Genomic DNA, 19,847 nt, shown 5'->3' on the forward strand with positions numbered 1-19,847 from the left:
CCTCTCTGGGAGATGGGCAATCGGAAGATGGGTGAGGGGAGACTCCCGGCAGTGTAAGATAAGATAAAATAATTATTTATAAACTATTAAGGGAGCAGGGGGAAGCGGGGAGCGGGGAGGGAGGGAGAGGGGAAGGGGGGAAAAAAAGGGAAACCGAGCTGATTCCAGGAACCCAAGTGGAAGGATAATTTTGAGAATGACGAGTGCAACGAATGTATAAGGGTGCTTTGCTCAATTGATGTATGTGCGGATTGCGATAAGAGTTGTATGAGCCCCAATAAAAAGATTTATTAATTAAAAAAATAAAAAACTTTGAGCCTCAAGTAGAAAGCAAATGTTTTGAGAATGATGAGGGCAACAAATGTACAAATATCCTTGACACAATGGATGCATATATGGATTGTGATTGGTTGTATGAGCCCCCCCCCAATAAAATGATTAAAATAACAAAAACTTTGAGCCTTTGGATATATAGTACAAATTTTTCATAAAAATCATCTTTAATATTTTTAAAATTCCATCTGTATAACTGTATTACCCTATAATGAGTTTTAAAATGAGTAGTTACATAATATTTTACTTATATACATATTTTTCAAGTTGTACATAAAATAGAATGATATATCTTGCTCTCTAATTCCCAGGACGCACTCTAGGGCTGCAGGGCAGAAAAGAGAAAGAAGCTGAGAGCTAATGTCGGACTTCATGGCTACTGCCCAGTGCTCTCCTGTCTGCCTCAGCCTAATCGTAAGCAGGGGAAGGAGCAGCCGAGGACAGTCTACACTTAGAAAATCTACCCAAACAGCAGCTGCAAAGTACCTGATGCTTTAGTTTAGAAGCATAAAGGAGTCATGCAAAAGTGTTTACATGTGATACACTTCTAACAGTTACTAACGATCAGCTCACTTTTTGCATTTTCCATCTTCCTATTGCATTATTGTCCATAATATCTCATACTGTACATAATATCTCATCCAAATGTTCCCAGTCCTCAAAATCTAGCCCAGCTCCTCTGGGTTGTGGGCTAGATATTTCAGTCTATGATATCTACTAACATTCTATGATTTCATAATGATGTCTCTCTCATTGGAAATAATTTCAAAATTGCCCTAATCCTCTCAATGGCCCAATACCTTTTCTCAAATTAGGTCTTAGTTGCACATTAAGCATGTACAGGTTGCATTTTTTAAAATGAATGTTTCTAGTCAATGGATGATGAATTCAAGTCTTAGTTCTCCCACAAATCAGCTGTGTAACTATGCGACTCATACTTCATTTTGAAGTAATTTTTTATCTGTATAACACTGTCGTCAGCTGATGCTAGCTCATAGCAACCCTATAGCAACCATCTGGATAATGGGAAAGAGATGGTTAGTTCTTAGTTTCGTTGTTACAATTGATACAGATAAAAACTTACACATACTGTGGAGTAGAAGTGTCATACTAGTATATTCATTTAGATAACCCAAACTAAACAAACACTGCCATTGAGTTGAAGCCAATCCATAGAAAAGCTACAGATCAAGTTGGAACTGCCCTTGTCAGTTTCTGAGACGATAATTTTCAAGGGAGTAGAAAGCCCCACATTTCTCACAAAGAATGGCTACCAGTTTCAAATTGTGGACCTTGAGGTTAGAAAGCCAGATCATGAGCAGTATTTTTCAAATTAAAGTTTTAGCTTGAGATGGACATTGAGCCTCTACTTAAGTACTCCCTCAATGCAAGAACACTTTGTTCTAATAACCTGGCATTCCATGATGTTCACCTTCCCGACATGATTGCTGGAGATAAAGCAGCAAATGTGCATAGGCAAATGTGGTGAAGAAAGGTAATAGTGCCTGGCTATCAAAAGATATAGTGTCTTAGGTCTTAAAGGCTTGAAGATAAGCAAGCAGCCATCTAACTCAGAAGCAACAAAGTCCACATGGTAGAAGCACACCATCCTGTGTGATCATGAGATGTGAATAAGATCAGGGTCAGGCACCAAAGACCCAGAATAAAAAATCATATCATTTTGAATGAGGGGGAGTGAGGAGTGGAAAACCAAAGCGGGGAGGAGACGAGGCAGTCAAGGTGCAGTAAAGAATCACTGAAACGAACAACTTTCCTATAGTTCTTTAATGCTTTGTAACAACACCCCCCCCCCCACTATCAGGACCCCAATTCTACCTTACAAATCTGACTAGACTAGAATATCTTCATGAGCTGGAAACACAGGGAATCCAGTACAGATAAACCCCTCAGGACCAATATTGAGAGTAGCAATATCAGGAGGGGAAGAGGAAGGCGGAGGGAGATAGAGGGAACTGATCACAATGATCTACCTATAACCCCCTCCCAGGGGGATGGACAACAGAAAAGTGGGTGAAGGGAGAAATTGGTCAGTTTAAAACATGAAAAAATAATAATTTATAAATTATTAAGGGCTCATGAGGGAGGAAGGCGGGGAGGGAAGGGTAACAATGAGAACTTAATAACAAGGGCTCAAGTAGAAAGAAAATGTTTTTAAAATGATGATGGTAACAAATGTACAAATGTGTTTGATACAATGGATGGATGGATGGATTGTGATAAGAGTTGTACGAGCCCCCAATAAAAATTTTTTTTATTTATCTTGTTGGGAGCTCTGGTGGTGTCATTGGTTACATGTTGGGCTTCTAACTACAAGTTTGTTGGTTCAAACCCATTAGCCACCAGCTCAAAAGCCAACAGGGACAGCTCTCCTCTGTCTTATAGGGTTGCTATGAGTTAGAAACGACTCAATGATAGTGAGTTTTAGAGGGTTTTCATGTCTGGGCCTCATATTTCTCAGCAAAACTAAAAATAATAACATCAAGTTAATACGGTTGTAAAAGAGTAAATGAAATCATAACTCCACAGAGTCTAGCAGTGCTGTCCCTGTGCCCAAGGACAACATTCCCCTTCCCTGTATATGATATAGCTCCTTATGCCGTGAGTGTTACATTTCTTTAAATGTAAATACTCTGTCTTCTCAATCTTCAGAAATGAGAATGCCCTTTAAAAGAAAGTTATTGACAATAAAGAAGTTTAGTTGCCCAGTGCAATTCTCGTAAGTTAAAATGTACATAACCTCTACCATTGAATTACACCCCTACCATAAGAAGAATAATTTGACATTGATACCATATTATATGCACAGAGAATTATTAATGAGCGAAACATATCTTTCAAAATTATGAATGTATTTGCCTTTCTTGCTGAAAGTGAAGGGGGCGTGAAGTCCTTGCTGCTGATGAGCAAGGATTGCAGCCTTTCATATGGATGACAAGTCAATGTCAAGATCAAAATCCTCACGACTGAACCAATACATGGCTCATGATCAGTGAAGAACACACTGAACTTGTCAAGAATTTTGTCTTGCTTGGGTCCACATCAATGTTCATGGAAGTCGCAGTCAAGAGACCAAAGTATGAGTTGCATTTGGTAAATCTGCTTTCCATGACTTCTTTAGAGGGTTAGAAAGCAAGGATGTAGTTTTGAGCACTAAGGTACAATTGACACAAGCCATGGTATTTTCCTTTGCCTCGTATGCATGTAAAAGTTGGACATTGAATAAGGAACACCAAAGAAGAATAAAAGTGGTTTTTAATTGCTGAACTGGAAAAGAATATTGGAAGTGCCACAGACTGGTTAAAGGACAAACAAATCTATCTTGAAAGAAGTAGAGCCAGAGAGCTCCCAAAGGTGAGGGTGGCGAGACTTCATACTTGGACACGTTGTTAGAAGGACCCAGTCCCTGGAGAAGGACATATGCTTGGTAAAGTAGAGGGTCAGTGGAAAGGAGGAAGACCTTCAAGGAGTTAGATTTCTACAGTGGCTGCAACAATGGGCTCAAACACAGGAACACTTGTGAGAATGGTCCAGCAGCCGGCAGCGCTTCATTCTGTTGTGCATAGGGTCACTAGGAGTTGGCACCAATTGGATGGGATACCTATCTGCATATGCAAAGTTAAGAAAGTAGTTGGGAGTATAAGCCTTAAACACTGAAGAAGATAGGTCTATCTGTCATGTTAGTTCAAATTAAAATCCATTCACTTCCCCATTCTACACTTTCACAAGATTTATTTTCTTAATTCTGTCCTAATGTCATCAGTTTTTCAAAGTATGTATCATTTTGTAAACTATGTTTATTGAGTATTTCCTGGATCGATGTTTATTGAGTAACTATGTTTATTGAGTATTTCCTGCATCTCTCTACCTCAGTGTCTTAGTAAGTCAAAAAAGTATTGCTGCTGTGTTTTCAGTTCATATACGCACAGGTTTATTCTGAACCAACTGTGATTAGACATGTCTCTTTGGTCATGGATGGTGACAGATACCTTCTCGGGATGTATTACTCAGCTAGTTTCCTTAGAATGGCTTACAGAGACGATCCAGTCAAAACAGTAGCTTTCCAGGGGATCTCCTAAGCCAACTAAATTCAAAGCAGGGAGAGAAGCTCAGAAGTTTATGGCAACTCTTATTTGGGAGATCAAAAGGAACATGATTAGTAGTTTTTCCACAGCAAAAAAACAATCACAGGAGCTTGTTAGGAATAAATTTTTCCACAAACTGAAAACCGTATTGATGAAAAATGACCAAGAAAGGTGCACTAAGGAATTGCTTTCTATCTCCACGTATCTATTCCTTTGTTGAAGGCAGCAGGGATGCCCTACCGGAATTTTGGGGGGAAAGCTTATCCACTCTTCTCTCAACCTTGATCTTCCCCCTGTAGACATTTTATTGTTCCCCAAACTCAAAGCACTCTAAAAAGGGACAAGATTTGAGTCCCACAAAGATGCCAAGACTCACAATTTTATATGGTGTGAATCAAAGATGGCAGAATGTTTGCAAAGAATGGATTAGAAAGACGGCCTGGAAATAGCCTTCAGAATTATGTGGAGGATATGCTAAGAAACAAAAGTGCAAATTGTGATATTTTTGTTCAATGAAGTTGTCTATGATGTTATAGGGCAGCAGGTCAGACCCATATCTGTCTTCCTGTGACTTCTCTATTTCCACAAGGAAGGGGTCAAACATTCCTCCATGCTCCATCCTTTTTTGCCTACACTGATGCAAATCATTCCTCCTACTCCACTCTACATCCACCCTGAGTTTGATCATTTATTGCAATGGCCACACAGAACTCAAAGACAATGCTCCCAATTATAGGTGTTTACAAGAGGAGTTAAACAAGTCAGGATCATTAAACAGTCTCTATCTCTCCGTCTCTTTCTCCTGTCAATGAAGGCTCATCCTTATAGTAAGGAAGGTGGTAACTGAAACTGACCAAACCCCTCTATTGGAGTCACACACGCCCTATTTGCCTAGTCCCACTCAATCATTTGGTAGGAGTTACAGAAACATGGATAGAAGAGTCATATTAAGAAATTTCACTCCACCACCTATAGCAATATATATAAAATAAGTTATATATCTAAGCTTACCCTCATTTGCCACCGTAGAATAAATCCTGACTCAAAGGAACCCAATTGGACAAAGTTGAACTGAACTTTTGGCTTTTGGAGCATCTAACCCTTTATAAGACAAACAGTCTCCTCTTTCTGCCCCCCTGTACTCCAATCTCCAAGTGGGCAGTGTGTTTTTATCTGTTTATCTGATAAACATTAAACAATTTGAGCTATGTGTGCAACCTAAGAAATGCTCATTGCAGTTGCTGAATACATGAAACAGACCCAATATCACTTTGAGGCATGTTGATTATTGTTTTATCTCCTAGCAATCAGATTCCCAAAACTTCAAGCTTAATAAGAACAGGGTTCAAATACTTGGCTGGCCGTCCACTATCTCCAACTTCAAATATTTTATTGAAAATAGAACAAAAGCCAACTCTTGCAACACTGAAAAAGAGCTTCTCACTATTTATGCAGCGGGGGGGGGGGGGGGAATAACATTCAGGGAAGATTCATGACAGCAGCCAACTATTCTGTTCCAGGAAGAAACACACCCTGACTGGAGAAGAGGCACAAGGAAGCCTAACTCAACTACGAATTGAGTGGCTGAATCCACATTGCCTCTGGTCGTCATTCCTTTTGCAGGCTTTTAAGTCACAGAGGAGCCAAAATTCCTCCTGAAGCACAGTCTGGATATTACAATCTTCTCAGACATCCCATCTTGTCTTACAGAGGAGTTGGAAACCGGATTTCCAAAAGAAGACTCAACATAATAGTATTGTTTTTTAATTTTAAGGATTAAAAAGCTCACCCAGATATATGTTTATTTTACATTATGAGGTGAGATCATTTCATTCTGCTGTACTCAAACTTAGGAGCCCTATAGATTAGGGTGCTACACATTAGGCTAGCATGATGCATGTAGTTAACATGACCAGCAGTTCAAAGCCATCAATTTCTCTGAGGGACAAAGAGGAAACTTACTAATCTGGTACTGGTGTTCAGCCTTAGAAGCCCATAAGGACAATTCTATGCTGTCCTATCGGGTCACTGCGTCAAAAATCGCCTTGCATGCAATAAGTTTGTCTTCAAAATTATGATTACATAAATAAATGCTAAATGCAATATTGCATCCTGGATGGGTGGAATATACAAAGTATATTAGCAGAAAAACTAATAAGAGATGAAATCTAAATAAAGTCTAATATTTATTGAATAGGCTTGACATGATGTCGGTCTCTTAGTTGTAACAAAAAAAATGGTAATTTAAGATGTTAACTTTAGCAGAAATTCGAGAAATAAAGGATAAGGGAAATTTATTATTTTGGTCATTTTTCTTTGATTATAAGGTTATCCTAAGAAAACCATTCATTTAAAAAGTGGAGCAAAGGGAGGTTGGTCAAGATCTTGACACAGACAACTTTCATTCTTTTTTTCATATTTCACTAAGCTGGGTATATTTTCAACATTGATTTATTGCTACAACTGAGATCAGTAAAAAGCATTGTGACTTAAACAAATTTCACCTTTTCATCAACCAAGAAATGCACATTTCACACAGCTGGGAAGTCCCATATTGAATAGCATTACACAAAATATAAAAAGTTGAATGATTTAATTAATAGACTATTTTTGTTCACTAGGATTTATCTGAAAGGATTAACTTTACGGATAGACTGAATGTTTTTTATCTTCAGGGTCTTAAAATGAGTAGTATTATATTTCAGTGAGTCTTCAAAAGGTAGTTTTTCATGATTCCTTTTGTAAGGAAGTTTTAGGATGTAATTTTTAAAATCATATAGCCTTAGTTATTTTTTTAATGGATACTGTCTCCAAACATATTTATGGGTTTACAAGTAAAGCACTAGCTAATATAGGCTCTTTGGCAATTCTTGGATCCTGGATTTCCCCACATTTCTGTTTGTTGTGCTACAATCAACAATGATCTCATGGACTACATTAAGCTCAATAAGACTATAATTTGAAACACAAATCAATTAAGAAAAACAAAACTGGGAGCCAAAGTAAATCCCCCCCCCAAAAAAAAAAAAAGTATTAAAAGCAAAGTTTATCCTTGATATGACTGGGAACTGGGATGAATTTTAAAAGGGCATGTGGAGTAATAGTAATAACACCTGTCACTTCTTTTACTGCTACTGAGTTGGTGACCATTGACCAAGTTGTACACCAAAGTTATGTAAACTTCAATCCCCCCTCACTATCCCTCCAAATGTTGTCAACTCATAAGCAACCAATAGGACAGAGTAGAATTGCCCCAATGTGTTTCAAGGCAACACATTTTTGCCGAAGCTGACTGCCACATTTTTCTCCATCCACATGGCTGGTGGAACCCAATGGCCAACTTTAGCAGCCAAGTACTTTTCCACAATACCACCAGGATTCCTATGTGCAATTTACCCTATACAATGTGATGACTGAAGTTTAAAATATTAAGTAAAAAGAGAGAAACCAATGAAATTAAAACTGAAGAAATTCTGGATCCCAAACATCTGTGGAATCTTTAGGGAGTCCAAATTATGGCTCAATGTGATGAACTAAGGGAGTCGGACATATTTATAGTGTCCTACAAGTGATTCACGACACCCCGACTCTCCTGCCCCCCTGAACCTCCAGTTCTTGTCCAGCTCATTCTCTGATTAATTGGTTGTTCTAAATGTCAAGTTGAAATATTTCATAAGATGGTCTATGATTGCAAACTGGCAAACAAAGAAATATGGGAAAATCCAAAGTAAAAATAGTGCCAAATCATTTTAATATATTTCATATTGTAACCAAATATGATCAACAAATGTTCATAGAATGCTTCATGTGCAGATGTCATGAAGAATAAAGCACAAGAAGAAATGAGACACCGACCAAAGGAAACATCTCTTATGTGATTGGATAGATGGAACATATACTAATAAAAGATGGACAACATTCCTCAATTGGGTTTAATAAGTACCAAACATTTGAATATACCACAGACTGCTAGGAAAAAGAAATATCTGTCTTGGAAGGAGAAGAGCTAAATCCTCCATGGATGCAAGAATGACAAGCCTTTATCTCAGGTACTTTGGACATATTATAAGTAGAGACCAGTTCCTGAAAAATGACATCATGTTTGGGAAAGTAGAAGATCAGCAGAAAAGAACTTAGATGGATTGGGTGGACTGACAGATGAACTCTAATGGACTCAAATATGGCAACATAAATGTGAGGGTGACATCAGAGGAAGCTGTGTTTTGTTCTGTTGCACACAGGCAGGTATAAGTACGTTGCTATGAGTCAGAACCAACTTGATGTCTCCAAGCAACAAACACAAGCGCAGGAAAGATGTACAATACTCGGGAAAGATTTGCCTTATGCCAAAGAGGTCAGGGAAGGTCTTTATAATCCAACAGATTGGAGTTAAAATACAAATTGAATGCACACAAGATAAAACTAAAGTGTTTGATAAAAGTAAGAGGAAAAGTAGTAATACTTTATAATAGCGAGCAAAACTAAAATATTTTTAAATGAACTGTGAAGAGTAGTCAAACATGCATATAAATTAACTACAATATATTATTGGAAATTTTAAAATGAGATTTTAAATTATTTAAAATAATTAGTAATTACTAATTAAAATATTAGTAATTAATAGAAATATTACTAAACATGTCTCTGTTTTATGGATCCCTAACTAGAAATATTTAGTTTGATATAACTAAATATTATGAAAGTGTCTATCATTTGGATTAAATGAGTAGTACTTATCAAATTTCAATGAGAACATCAGTGGTTCTAAATATATATGTGGAAATTAATAAGTTAGTTGAAAACATTTTAAAAAGAAAGTGAAATCTAAAATTTTTGAACCTAACTAAGAATAGGTTAAAAGAATTGGTGTGAAAGTAAAACTCAAGAAAACTGCAAAAACCTCATCTCAAATTTTTTTAACCTTACAAAGCTGAAAAAAAACTTCGAGTTTCAGACAAACTGCTGACACTTCACACACTACATAAACATTACGTTTGGAAAAGCGATGACCAAATGATGTCTTTCCCTCTGCAAAAACGTTCTGAATAGGAGCATTTAAGCCACTTTTGTTAACAAGCATTATCTGTCACTAAGATTCTCATGTTCATACCTTTCATCTTGGATCTAAAGCAAATCAAATCTACACAGATGCACAGGTGCTTATATGTGTTTGTGGGAGCCCCGGTTACCTAGTGGATTACACAGTGGGCTGCTAATCACAAGGTCAGTAGTTTGACACCCTCAGCTGCTCCATAGGAAATAGATGAGGCATTCTACACCCAAAATAATTTACTGCCTTGGAGATCCACAGGGACAGGCTTACTCTATTTTGTAGGGAGTCTGTAAGTCGGAATAGACTGCTTAATGGCAATGAATTTGCTGTATGTTTTGATATGCGTGAGTGTGTATAAAGTACACAGCCATTTATATGTACACAAGTATGTATGTATACAAAAAACTTGCAGCATACAAATGTTTTTGCAGCATATCATACCAACAACAACAAACCTGCCAGGGAGTTCATTCCACACCTGAGTGACCCTCTACGACAGAGCAGACTTGCTCCTGAAGCTTTCTGAGGCTGTAAATCATTATTGAAGCAGACTTGCTTTTTTTAGCCCCAGAATCAACTGGTCAGTTTGGAACATGGACCTTTGGATTAGGAGCCTGTGTGTAATCCACTGGACCACCAGGTGCCACAAACTGGCATCACAAACAACAACAAAGTTAGACGAGATGATGTGTTAAATACTTAAAAGACAGGATAATAAAGTCAGAGCAGAACATCACCACCACCTGAAACCCAGAAAAACTCCCCAAGCACTGCTATCTGATCCATTTTGAATTATAGCTATTCTATATAGGATTTCCAAGACTGCACATCTTTATGGAAGCCTCATCTTTCTCCCTCAAGGCTGCTGATGGCTTTGAACTACCAATCTCGCAGTTAGCAGCCTAACCCACAGCACCACTAGGGCTTTTTGGAGCAGAAAATAGTATAGACTATTTAAGATATCAGGTAGGAATATGCATGTATAGAAGATAAAGAGCTTCATAAAAGGTCTAAGTGAAGCTTTTAAAATAGCAATTATGGGTACATGTGCTGGAGAAATCTGAGTATGATTATATTTCCTATTTGATTTTTTTTGGTATTACCTAAACACATGGAAAATTATTAGGGATAAATTTTTCACCCGTATGTAAATTTAACACACTATAACATAAGTAAATAAAATATGCCCATCAAAAATGTTTCAAAAAATTTTTTAAAATATTAACAATATTCTCAGTGGTTACCCTCTGGGAATATTTGGTTTCTTGCTCTATTTTTTTCTTCAATCTAATACAGCAGATTTCATCTAGGCATCTTATAAAGAGCTTGTATCACCTTTAGAGAGATAACATCAAAGTTTAAAAATAAATAAATAAGTAAAACTAATATTTATAGGCAAAGGAAGATTGAAGACGATGGAGAAACCCTGATTCTACAAGATACTCGATCTCATGGTAATATGGCATTAGTGAGAAGAATCCATTTAATGCTAACAAACAAAATAACAAAGTGGAATGATGGCATAGTGGGTATGCACTGGGCAGTTAACTGCAAGGTCATCAATTCAAAACTACCAGCCACTCCGCAGGAGAACAACAGTTTTCTACTCTCATATAAAGTTAGGGTCTCAGAAATTCACAGGGACAGTTCTACTCTATCCTGTCAGATCCCTGGGAGTTGCCATTGAGTTGACTTGATAGCAGTGAGTTCACTTTCCAATTGTGGAAAACAAAAAGTCACAGAGAGTCTGGTGCACTGTGAGATAAGGATTGGACTGCTAATCACAAGGTAGGCTGTTCAAATCCATTAACTACTTCCAAAGTTGCCGATGCTCCAGTACAGATTTACAGTCGCAGAAACCCTCTGGCACAATTCTACTGTCTCCCATAGGGTCCCTAGGAGTCAGAATGGACTGGAAGGCAGTGGGTGTGCCATAGTTCACCCCAACTCCATCGCTGTGGAATTGATTCAGACTCATCGCAGCCCTATATCCCTATAGAACACATAAGAACTACCCCCCCCACATTTTCAAGGCTGAAATATCTTTTGTTAAAATAATGACAATCAAAAAAATTTTTAAGACAATCATAAAAATGCTTTTATTTAGTTGCAAATCAATGATATTTAATTTAATTGGTTCTAGTCCCATTATTTCTGAACTCAATATTTTAAAAAAGTAACTTCATAATTTTAAGTCATAGATATGTCTTCTGTATTTTTCAGTAACAAATACAGCCTTTTCTACTTCAATAATTCATGCCACTTCTTTTTCCAAATGAACCATTTCCTGCCTTTTGATTACAGCTTACATCCTGGTGAAATTAAATGGCATCAAATAACATTACAATGGGACTCGGCCTTTAGTGCCAGAGACATTTAGCTTTTATAGTCTTATTTTCAAATAAGATTTGACACAACTAAATCCTGACATAGGGAAGAGTTGAACTTACTAATATTCCTTATTTGTTGTTCTTTTTTTATAGACAGTGCTATTGGCACTTCATACAACATATCATACAATCCAATCATTCAACCTTATCAAAGAGCTGTACAATCTTTACCACAATCAATTTTAGAATGTTTTCATTTCCCTTATATCCACTGTTATTTGTGTAATAGTTTTTCAGTTTGGGCAAAAATATACACAAGGAAGCACACTCCAGTTCAACGTGTATAAATGTCTACATGTAAATTTCAATGCCATTGATTATACCCTTTGAGTTGTACAGCCACCATGATATCCCTCTCCAAATTGTTCCATCACCATTAAAATGAACTCGATGCCCTGAAGGCACAGCCAAAACTCTAAGGTTGAATTGTTATGGAATCCTGCTGCCACCTAGCCTACATCCGAATGCTTTCACCATTGTTCCTCCTGCGGTCCTTCAACTCTATAAGTACTTAGTAGAATAGGGCAAACCTTCCAAAACAAAATAGTTCAAAGGAAGATCTAATCATTGTAGTTTGGGTATTCAATAGCTCTTTGGGGATATGAAAAGGAAAATTATTAGAAGTAAAATTTAGTATGGCAATAACACACCAAAATAAATGCCAAAAGGTTCAATAGTTAATTACTAAAATTAAAACACTAAGCAATAAAAATGTATATAAGAGGTTATGAAAGAATATATTTTTATCTTTAATGTACTAGAAGAAATGAAAAGGGAGATATTATCATATTAAAATATACAAACATGATTTCTGTACAATTACCAAACATGAGTATAATATTGTGGAAATATGTATATCAAAATTTTTATAAACAATGTCTAATATGAAAAAATTGAGCTATCCAAAGGGGGGAAGTTGTAAATAAAATCAGCAGAAGGTAAAACACAAAGTAACTAAAAAATGTGAAAGGGAGTCTGTTTTCACTAGTAAACAGCAGCACAGTAAAATTAATTTCAGACACTGTTTTACAACCACTGTACTGAATCAGACAAAATAATTATACAGGATAAAAATTCTAGAAAAAAGGTAGAGATATTGGCACATGACATTGCTGACACTTGCATTCATAACTCATGTTAGAAGCAAGAGAGACATAGGCAGCGATGGTGATAGATATGTTACATCACAGACTGCAGGTGTGGGCTCCAAGCCACCAGGATACAGTGAACAGCCCCCAAATGGAGTCACCGAGTTTTTCATTTCCCATTGCATACAAAAGTTACGTTCACATTATGCTGTAGTCTCGTAAGTGTGCACTAGCATTAGGAACAAATGCGACATACTATGACACCGAGACTTGAAGTGAACACCTGCTTTTAGAAAAAGGATGCCAAGGGACTTGCTCCATGAAGCCTGATCACAAACTGTCAATTTGTGAAACACGCAGCCTCTGTAAAGCGCCCTGAAGTAAGACACAAGAAAGCAAGGAATGTCTGTCTGCACGTGGAATGGATAAGACAGAGAGGGTGGCGAGAAGTACAAGGTCACTGCACAAAAAATTTAGCATGTTCTTCTAAAATAAAAGAGTAGACCAGAAGATAAATGTCCATGTTTGAGAGTTATTTAGAAACAGGAAGATGGCTCATCGTAGGATACATAAAAATAAAACTGTAAAAAGTAGACAGGCAATGTTATTCTTAATTATGAAAAAATGTAGCTGAAGAAATGGAAAATTTGAAAATACTGACATGCTAAAATAGTAAAGATATGTGTTTCCCAGTTTAAGGGTGTTTAAATCAAGGTCATTCTGACACTTGGCACAAATATGTAATAACCAGGTACAAAATGTTTTTATTCTATGTAATAAGGGAGATAGTGTGTTAATGAGTCAGCCATGTCCTTTAAGAATGGTTTCATTATTAGAACACCATATGTGCATGACTAATGGGAAAAAAAACAACCTACACTGCCCCTGACTACCTTTCTCATGCACTTTTCTAAGAAAATCAATGAAGAATCGCTTGCAGTTTATTTCCCTTGCACAATGTGAAAGTTAAATGAATGGTACCTGTGAAAGTTTCTGTTTCAATATCTGGAAGATTCTAGATAGATAGGCAAAAAAAAAAAAACAACAACAACCCCACCCATTGTCTCAATATAAAATAGAGGCAATATCAAGGCTTGTTACCCTCCTGAACTGTAATAATATAAAAAAATGCTCTTCGTTCATCTATGTAGAAAAAGAACTAGAAGAGACAGTTTTAGTAACCCCTTCCAACTTTAAGGTTTCATTAACCCCTTCCAACTTTAAGGTTTCATTAACCCCTTCCAACTTTAAGGTTTCATGAACTTTTTGAAATTCTTGGAATGTGTGGTACCTAAAGGAAAACAAAATTGTCGCTAGAGAACGGAACTTCTGGAAAAGTGTACCTTAAAGAGAAATCTTAAATGCAATATATAAATGAAATACAAGGGGACTTCAAAAAGATCATGACATTTTTATTATCTTTTTATTTTATTCTCCACTAACGTTTGAAGCACCTTCCTATATGCATTGGTGTATGTATATAATAGAATATGATCGATATAAAACGTTTTAAAACAAGCATCAAAATGAAACAGAGGCTCTATGACCTGACCTTGCTTCACAAAGTGCCCCATGAGGACACGTTTGTTGTTACCTGACTTTCTATGACTTGAGTAAACAAAACACCTTTCAATAGTGGTCTGTTGTGAGGCTATTTTAATTCTGGCTCGATGATCTATGCTTCCGGCAGGAGGTATAGTATCTATTTGAGGAAAGTGTGTGTGTGTGGCCTCTCCTGGAGGCACTTAATCTTCATTATCGACATGCCATCCGTTGTGGACTAAGTCAAAAATAAAGAGTCCAAAGTAGCAAACGGTTTCAAGGATCGTGACTGTGGCCCCAGACCCAGCTGAGTTTCATACTGTCGATCGCCAGTGGCTAGGCGTCGGACTTGACTCACAACGCCTGCTTAGCAACAGCGAATGCCGAGCAACGCTCAAGAAAGAGGATGTTCTGTATCCTAAGGAGACCCCAAAGGAAATTCTTTCCCCAACATGCTAAAATTTACATAGAAATATAATTTACACCAAAGAAAACTGGTCCGTCTGTTGAACTGTTAGTTCTACAGGTAGGAAATAAATAAATAAGCTCGTGTGTATTGCTCAGCAACATTTAACTGTGTGTGCACATGGATAATACAAAATATATTAGTAATTGATCTTTTATTAAAGGAGGTAGAATTTCACCCCTCATCATCTGAAGGATTTGTAAAATAGCATTTTATTGCATTTTTGGTGAACATTTAGAGAGCAAATGATGTTCCCAAACATGTTTCACAATTTGTCAATACTCTCATTATTTCCATTCTAATTCTTCAGTTTTCATGAATCTAACTTCCCTGCCTGCCCCCTGGCCCCCCACCCCTTAGATCCTCACCTTGGTTTTAGAGTAAATGTTGACGATATCGTTCTCAGGACGTTTTCTGGTTTTGTTCTTAAAGATCAGTGTTCACAGGTAGTGCTGTTATGTTATGAGGTAATCTCTTATTTGGCAGTAGTGTTCCCTGCCTAGAGCAGCTTCAGTGCAAGTTTGGAGCCTTCTGCAGGGCGACAGTGTGAGGGTGCTCCTGGTCTCAGTCTGGTGATTTAAGTGCTGGTACCACAACGTGCGCGCGCGCGTGTGGGTGCGTGAATGTACCAACTGCTCCGCAGGAGAGACAGAGGGCAGTCTATTTGTGTGTGTCTGTGTGTGTGTGTCTGTGTGTGTGTGTGTGTGTGTTTCAATATACCACTGCTCCGTAGGAGAGACAGAGGGCAGTCTATTTGTGTGTGTCTGTGTGTTTGTGTGTGTGTGTGTGTGTGTGTGTTTCAATATACTAACTGCTCCGTAGGGGAGACAGAGGGAAGTCTATTTGTCTGTGTTTGTGTGTGTGTGTGAGTGTGTGTTTCAATATACCAACTGCTCCGTAGGGGAGACAGAGGGCAGTCTATTTCTTTAACGATGAACAGCCTTTATGTGGCAGTTCTACTCTGCCCACCGGGACACGGGGTCCCTATGAGTTAACCCCTACTCAATGCCACCTTACACTGAACACATCCAGCAGAGATTATTAAAGTTGTCATTGCCAGTGCTTTCCTATAGTCAATACCGGTTTCAATAGTACATTTCAGAGGATCTATTTAAAAGGTGCAGCGAGGAGGTTATGTTCACCCCTGCTGTCCCAAGGCTGGTGTTAATATCTAACTCCTAAATATGTCGGTCCCCCAAACTTACCTTGTTCTTCTGGACTCTGGACTGCACGCTTGCTCCTGCGGCTTTGACTGGAGCTGTTTTTTCCTGGGGCTGATCGTGAAAAGATCGCCTATGAATAGTGAAAACGAAAAAGAAGAAAAATCCTCCAGGTTATTGAAAAGCTGCCTGTGTGGGGGGAGGTAGAGCAGCTGAGGAAGAAATGCGCCGGGTTGCAGCTGGGAACTCACTTGCAGTCGGGCCGTGGAGGCTTGAGTGTGCCTCACCATTGCCTTGGGGTCTCCTGCTTCTGCCTGGAGAGATGTGGGCAGCTGCTCCGTCTGGTAGGAGTGTCGCTCCGCCCGGAGGCTCTGCAGCTCTGCTTGCAGGATGACTACTCGATAGAAAGACACCACTGTCAGACAGGAGGACAGCAGGGTCAGCAGCAAGGTCACAGACGAGAGTTTTCCATCTGTAGAGAACCGTGCAGAGGGGCTTTCCTTCGGGGGGAGGATGGTGACACACTCCTGAAGCTTCATTTCTTCTCTCTCCTTAAGGCAAGGAGAGAGGCGTGCCGGCTCCCTTTCTCTGGAGTCATCCATTTCACTAATTGAACTTTGAAGGTTAGGGCCCTTAGAATCAGTGACCACAGGGGACGGATCATTTCCTGTGATCTGTGTTTGTTGGTGTCCTACATTTAATACACCACAGAGCCTGGCTCCCCCCGGCAGGAGAGTTCTCCTGAATTTTCTTTTTTCTTCCCTTCTGCATCTCTGCCCCTACTGTACAATAGGTTTTACTGGCATTCACCCTTCTAGTGGATTGCTCAATCATTCTTCCTCATTTCACTTTCAGATTTTGTAAGAATTATAATGACTTGTCAAAACACACATACACAAATGGGCCCCAACAACCTACTGACTATACTTGGAGTTGGATTGGCATGCACAAGAGGTGGCTTGTAAGAAGCGAGTTCTAGGCAATATGAAAAAACTGTGTAGGTTGGAGCCATGTGGATTTGTGAGGAGGAGGAAAATAGCATAAAATGTTCCTGCTGGTGTAATAAAAGTAATTAATGTGACGGTCAGATAAGCTCAGTGCTTTAGTATTGGATTGTCCTTAGTTGGCGTTATGATTTATTAACAGTCTTCAAGCACAAATTAAAAGGAAGGATCCTTGGAGGAAAGGAAGCCAGCTGAGTATTGTTCCTGTTATTGTTATTTTTTTTAATGAGAAAACATTTTAGAGACATATTTAGATTTCATGTTTGGGAGAGAACAACCGTAAAAGATACTGTTATTTTATCTTATTTTTTTCCTTTTCCTTCCAAAGTTCCCTGGGCAGGTAGGTCATCGATGATCCAGTTGACCTTCCCTCCTGCTGGATGTGCTTGCACCTGTACTGTTATGCTTTGAAACAAACACCAGCTCCTTCAGAAATGGTTTTGAGGCAAATCTAGCCTTATCGTCCTTCGTCAATGCCTCCCTGTCACCCCCAACTGTTATCTTCAAAAAGTGCATCATCTACTAGACACATTGGGTTGGTTCTGCCCCCATCTAAAGTGCATACACTCATCCTGACTCTCCAAGCATTAGTTTAGCTTCAAATCACCTTGTTGTCAGACATGGTAATGCTGCCAATTCTATTTGACCCATTCCACTCCTCCCTTGCCTTGATCTCTATTTCCTGTTCATTCCCCAGTTTCATACTCTTCTGTCCTCTACACTTAATACTGATTGATCATTCAACAAATATTATTGATAACTTACGAAGTCCTGGACTAGATACTATTTCCTTGTATGCTAAAGGGTACTAAATATTAACCTGATTTCACTTGCATTTCTATGCAATTGTAAACAAGAGAAGTGAAGGCGCTAAGTAATAGAAATTTAATATGGTATCAAGATAATATTTCAAAATTTTGAACTGAGGATGTTAATCTTCACTCTGCAAGGGATTAACCATAGGCAAATATGATTTGGAATTGACTCAATGGCCATGACCATGGTTTGCGATTTGGAAATTAATGTTTTATGATTCAATTTCCTCAACTCTAAGATGAGATTTTTTTATACTGGTAACTTTCTCTCAATCCAGCCTACTGAAAGTCTCCCTCCGTTCCATTGCCCCCCCCCCCACTTTATAGCGCGTCGTGTCTTTCTCCAGGGACTGGTCTCTTGTGATAACATGTCCAAAACACGTGTGACCAAGTTTTGTCCTTCTAGATTCTAAGAAGGATTCTAGATGTGTTTCTTCTGAGACAGACTTGTTTGTTCTTCGGGCAGTCCATAGTACTTTCAATATTCTTTGTCAACACCATATAAATTCATCAACACTTCTGAAGTTTTCCTTATTTATTGACCAACTGTAACAAGTATATGATGTGATTATAACCTTGGGATACCTTTTGGGTACTTCTATTCTGTCCTATAAGGTTGAGGATATGAGTCAGATTGACTGTATGGCAATAAGTATAATCAGGTTCAGGTAGGGTAAGCACACCTTTTGCTTTTACCGTGTCACTAAATGACCCACCAATGCTTCCTGGTTCCCTTGCTGCCCCACAACTGCAAGATGTCATCAGACTTAGTAAGTTCTATGACACTATTCATAGCACTGGTGGTGGTGTTGGGTAATTGGACTGTTAGCCACACCATCAACTATTCAATGCTACCAGCCACTTTAATGGGAAAATATGGGGCTCTCTGCTACCAAACATATTTACAGTCTCAGAATCCCTACATAGGACCATGATGAATTGAAATTGACTCTGTGGTTTAGGATTTATTCAAAATTTTATTTATTCCCTTTGCTTCTGCAAATCCCGTAGATCTTTGTTTGTGAATTCCTACTACTTTGGTGCCCAAATAGACTGTTCTCTAATTGCTGTGTGGATGTTTTTCTTTGTAAACATGCAAGCTCTTTTGGGTCAGACACCACATACTAAAATTCTTTTGTCACCGTCTTTGTTTCTAGGTCAATCAAGGTGATGTAGACTGAGTAACTTTGTCATTAAAAATTAGAATTAGTATGAGTGTCTCATTACACTCCTCTAACTGAAAATAATTGAGACTTATTCTGGTTCCACTTATACTGATAGATATTAATAGTCTGTGGTTGCTGTTGGGTGCCATCATGTGGGTTCCAACACACAGCTGTCCTGTGAATACCGAAACAAAACACCGCCTGGTCCTGTGCCATCCTCCCAAGTGTTCTGCTTAAGCCACAGTGTGAATCCATCTCCTTGAGAGTCTTCCTCTTTTTCACTGCCCTTCTACTTGACCAAGCATGATGTTCTTCTCCAGAGACTGATCTCTCTTGATATGTCCAAAGTACATGAGCCAAACTCTTGCAATCCCTGCTTCTAAGAAGCACGTTTACTATGTATCTTCCAAGACAGATTGGCTTGTCCTTCTAGCAGCCCACGGCACTTGCATTCTTCTTTGCCAGCACTACAACCCCAATGTACCAGTTCTCATCTGTCGTCCTTACCAATGTCCCACTTGCACATGAAAAGACCATAGCTTGGGTCAGGAACAACTTACATACCATTAATATCTATCTATCTATATTAATATATGTATATTATCAGCATTTAGGTCGTGAATAAATATAGAGTGAACAATAGAAATGCATTCTAAATTCATTAAACACCAATTACTCTCTCCTTTGTCCTCAGGACCCTTCAGCTAGTTTCTCTCCTGAAGTCTAC

The 19,847-nt window shown here is 38.4% G+C and overlaps 1 protein-coding gene across 1 annotated transcript in view; it reads right to left on the reverse strand.

Annotated features, from left to right (window-relative positions):
• TNFSF13B (TNF superfamily member 13b) overlaps window positions 1-16,920 on the reverse strand; it is a 52,472-nt gene extending 35,552 nt beyond the window's left edge. Inside the window, exons 1-2 of the mRNA XM_075562599.1 lie at window positions 16,387-16,920; window positions 16,181-16,268 (exon numbers count right to left, since the gene is read on the reverse strand). Coding sequence (XP_075418714.1) covers window positions 16,181-16,268; window positions 16,387-16,737 — 439 coding nt within the window. The 5' untranslated portion in view covers window positions 16,738-16,920. The remainder of the gene's footprint in view (window positions 1-16,180; window positions 16,269-16,386) is intronic.
• Window positions 16,921-19,847: the final 2,927 nt, after the last annotated feature.

Source organism: Tenrec ecaudatus, chromosome 11, assembly GCF_050624435.1.
Source record: "Tenrec ecaudatus isolate mTenEca1 chromosome 11, mTenEca1.hap1, whole genome shotgun sequence".
Taxonomy (NCBI): domain Eukaryota; kingdom Metazoa; phylum Chordata; class Mammalia; order Afrosoricida; family Tenrecidae; genus Tenrec; species Tenrec ecaudatus.